This window comes from Berghia stephanieae, chromosome 13 (assembly GCF_034508935.2).
Source record: "Berghia stephanieae isolate SIO BIC M18660-M18661 chromosome 13, UCSD_Bste_1.3, whole genome shotgun sequence".
In the NCBI taxonomy this organism is placed as follows: Eukaryota; Metazoa; Mollusca; class Gastropoda; order Nudibranchia; family Aeolidiidae; genus Berghia; species Berghia stephanieae.
This window is the reverse complement of record NC_088372.1, coordinates 37109906-37113602: the sequence shown is the minus strand read 5'-3', so window position 1 is coordinate 37113602 and position 3697 is coordinate 37109906. Positions and strand designations below refer to the sequence as shown.

Here is a 3697-nt window from a genome sequence, read left to right as displayed (position 1 = left end):
ATACACGGTTATCTCCCTTTATCACCCCCGCCCATCTCAAACAGCCGGATCGTCCTCATCTTCACAGGTTCACATCTTCAACACAATATTATTATTATTATTATTATTATTATTATTATTAATTTTTAGTAGTAGTAGTAGTAGTAGTATGTGTAGTAGTAGTAGTGTAGTATAGTAGTAGTAGTAGTATAGTAGTATTAGTAGTAGTAGTAGTAGTAGTAGTTAGTATGTAGTTGTAGTAGTAGTTGTAGTAGTTAGTAGTAGTAGTAGTAGTAGTAGTAGTAGTAGTAGTAGTAGTATGTAGTAGTAGTAGTAGTAGTAGTAGTTGTATTTGTAGTAGTAGTAGTAGTAGTAGTAGTAGTATGTAGTAGTAGTAGTAGTTAGTAGTAGTAGTAGTAGTAGTCATATTATTATTATTAATTATTATTATTATTTTTATTATTATTATTATATATTAATTTATTATTATTATTTATTATTATTATTAAATGCATGAAAATGACGTTATTCTGCTCTATAGATAATATGCGCTTGGCTAAGAAGCTCACAACATTGCCATCCGGGAGTACAACGGACCAACACACGAAATTGTGTGTAAATGAACTTTTATAGTCTGGTTAATACAGTTTAGTTAGAATTACTCATAAATGTGGATGGCAAAAAAGCAATAACAAAGATTTGAGTGACGTCATCTTTGTTATATCTATAAACGATCATGGTTACACAAAGTTTTGTGTGTTGGTCCGGTGTACTTCCGGGTGGCAATGTTGTGAGCTTCTAAGCCAAGGGCATACTATCTATACTGTTGTTTTTATTTAGAGCACAGTTGGGTGATTAGTTTTCACTAATAAATTCTCTCAATCAGACTATAGATAGAACGAAGATGACGTCACTCAGGTCTTTGTTATTGTTTTTTGCCATCCGCGTTTATGAGTAATGCTCACTGAACTGTTTTAACCCGACTATAAACGTTCATGGATACACACAGTTGTGTGTGTTGGTCCGTTATACTTCCGGATGGCAATGTTATGAGCTTCTTAGCCAAGCGCATACTATCTATAGATAGTTCGAAGTTGAACTCAGGTATTTGTTATTGTTTTTGTTTTTTTTTTCAATCCGCGTTTATGAACATTTCTCACTAAACTGTATAAAACTGATTATAAGCGATCATGGTTAAACACCGTTTTGTGTGTTGGTCCGTTATATTTCCTGATGGCAAATGTGAACTTCTTTTTTGCTTTTGGCGGGCTGGTTTTTTTTTTTTTTTTTTTTTTTTTTTTTTTTTTTTTTTTTTTTTTTTTTTTTTTGGTTTGTTTGGTTTTTTTTTAATTTATTTTTGTTGGGATTTTTTTTCTTTTTTTTTTTTTGCTTTTTTTTTTTTGCCAAGATGAGGGTCATTTTAATCGATAGATTTTGAAGGACAATTTTTCTGGCCAAATCTTTAAATACAAGTTTTTCCAGATGAGAATGGCAGTTATTTTCAACTGTTTAACAAAGTTACCGGCATCAACAGCGGCATCAAGGAATTATTATCAAGCTGTGAGAAAACTGAAACTCATATCTCAAGTTCTCCCACTGAGAACACAATACACATCCCGAGATCTCGTGGCTTGTACGAGAGTTTCAATCCTCGGCGCCATTGAGGCAGGGCCGCCATCTTTGTTTTCCCATCAGTCACTTCCGATATTTATTTCCTTTGTTCGTCCTTACCTATTGTCGATAGATTAGCACCGTGGCTACCGGCGGATATGTGTGTGTGTGTGTGTGTGTGTGTGTGTGTGTGTGTGTGTGTGTGTAGTGGGGGGGAAGGGAGGTTATCAGATGGACGGTGAATGAAGATGGGTTGATAGATGGATGAACTGATTGAAGGTTGGATGGATGGATGGATGGATGAACAAAAGAGTAGAAGGATGGATAGAATGATAGCTAGACCTTTGGTTTCTTCCATTTTTTCTTTCTTTAATATTCATGATAATTCGTTAATTTTATATCTATCTATCTATCTATTTATCTATCTATCTATCTATCTATCTATCTATCTATCTATCTATCTATCTATCTATCTATCTATCTATCTATCTCTCTATCTATCTATCTATCTCTCTATCAACTTATTTATTTATCTCGCTATTTATTTATTCATTAATTCGTTCATTTATTCATTAACAGTTTCTATTCATATTCATGAAACCCATACATTACCAATTTTATTTATTAACTATGATATTATTACTTGTTCCTGATTGTGTTTTCATGTGTATGTAAAGTTGTATTGATCAGCAGTCCACCACCAAACCACACTCACACGCACGAACTTACATACATACACTCACACATCAGATGCACACGCACACCACAAATACACATTTTTTTACCTTGTCTCTCCTTCAAATTAAAATCATAGGCATTACTTCATTTCTTCTCTCACTCTATCTCTCTCTCTCTCTCTCTCTCTCTCTCTCTCTCTCTCTCTCTCTCTCTTCTCTTCCTTTCTCTTCTCTATATTTTCTATCTTTCTCTCTCTCTCTCTCTCTCTCTTCTTCTTCTTCTTCTTCTTCTTCTTCTTCTTCTTCTTCTTCTTCTTCTTCTTCTTCTTCTTCTTCTTCTTCTTCTCTTCTCTCTCTTGTCTCTCTTTCCCTCTCTCTATTTTTCTATCTCTCTCTCTCTCTCTCTCTCTCTCTCTCTCTCTCTCTCTCTCTATCTATCTATCTATCTATCTATCGCTCTATCTATCTATCTATCTCCTTTTTCTCTGGCGACGCGGTGTGACTCGTGTATTCTTGTGAAATATTCTGAGACTTCCGCCTAAGGTGACAAAGTTCACCATCCCGAACGAGCTCCCAAAATGTGTCTGTGGATTTTGCCCGTTGACGCGTCAATGCTATAACCGTAATGATTTGGTGTTGCTGTGTTATATTCATCGTATATTATATTATTATAATATATCTTATATTTATTCTATTTTCAAGCGTGTAATGAGCGGGGTAAGTTAATGAATGAAGTGTGTGGGTTTTTTTTTTTTTTTTTAAGGTGGGAGATTTAGCAATAGAGATATGAGTTCATTCATTAGTTTTAATGAATGAAATTTTGATTGAAGTCTGGTTCAACACGAAATATAAGACATACGTGTTTTGGTGAAGGTTGGGTATGCACTAGGACAAAAATATTAGAGGTATTTACAAATTGACCCCTGTAGACACAAAAAGGTCAAACAGTCTATGTCGTGTCTTTATTTCTTCTAGTGCTTGCTGTTGGTATTGTTATTGTTGTTGTTGTTGTTGTTGTTGTTGTTGTTGTTGTTGTTGTTGTTGTTCTACTTATTATTATTATTATTATTATTATTATTATTATTATTATTATTATTATTATTATATTATTATTATTATATTATTATTATTTATTATTATTATTATTATTATTATTATTATTATTATTATTATTATCATTATTACTATCCTCCTCCATCTCCTCCTCCTCCTCCTCCTCCTCCTTCTTCTTCTTCTTCTTCTTCTTTTTCTTCTTCTTCTTCTACCTACTGTTCTTCTTCTTTGTCTTCATCTTCATGGACAGAATATTATATCATTTAATCATCAATCACCATCACCATGGTCGTCATCGTCATCACCATAATCATCATCATAATCATCATCATCATCATCATCATCATCATCATCATCATCATCATCATCATCATCAT

General features: G+C 33.3%; 1 protein-coding gene across 1 annotated transcript in view; it reads left to right on the top strand.

Annotated features, from left to right (window-relative positions):
• Positions 1-1467: 1467 nt before the first annotated feature.
• LOC144959294 (nuclear receptor subfamily 4 group A member 3-like) overlaps positions 1468-3697 on the top strand; it is a 40379-nt gene continuing 38149 nt past the window's right edge. Inside the window, 1 exon segment of the mRNA XM_078891836.1 lies at positions 1468-1644. Coding sequence (XP_078747962.1) covers positions 1468-1644 — 177 coding nt within the window.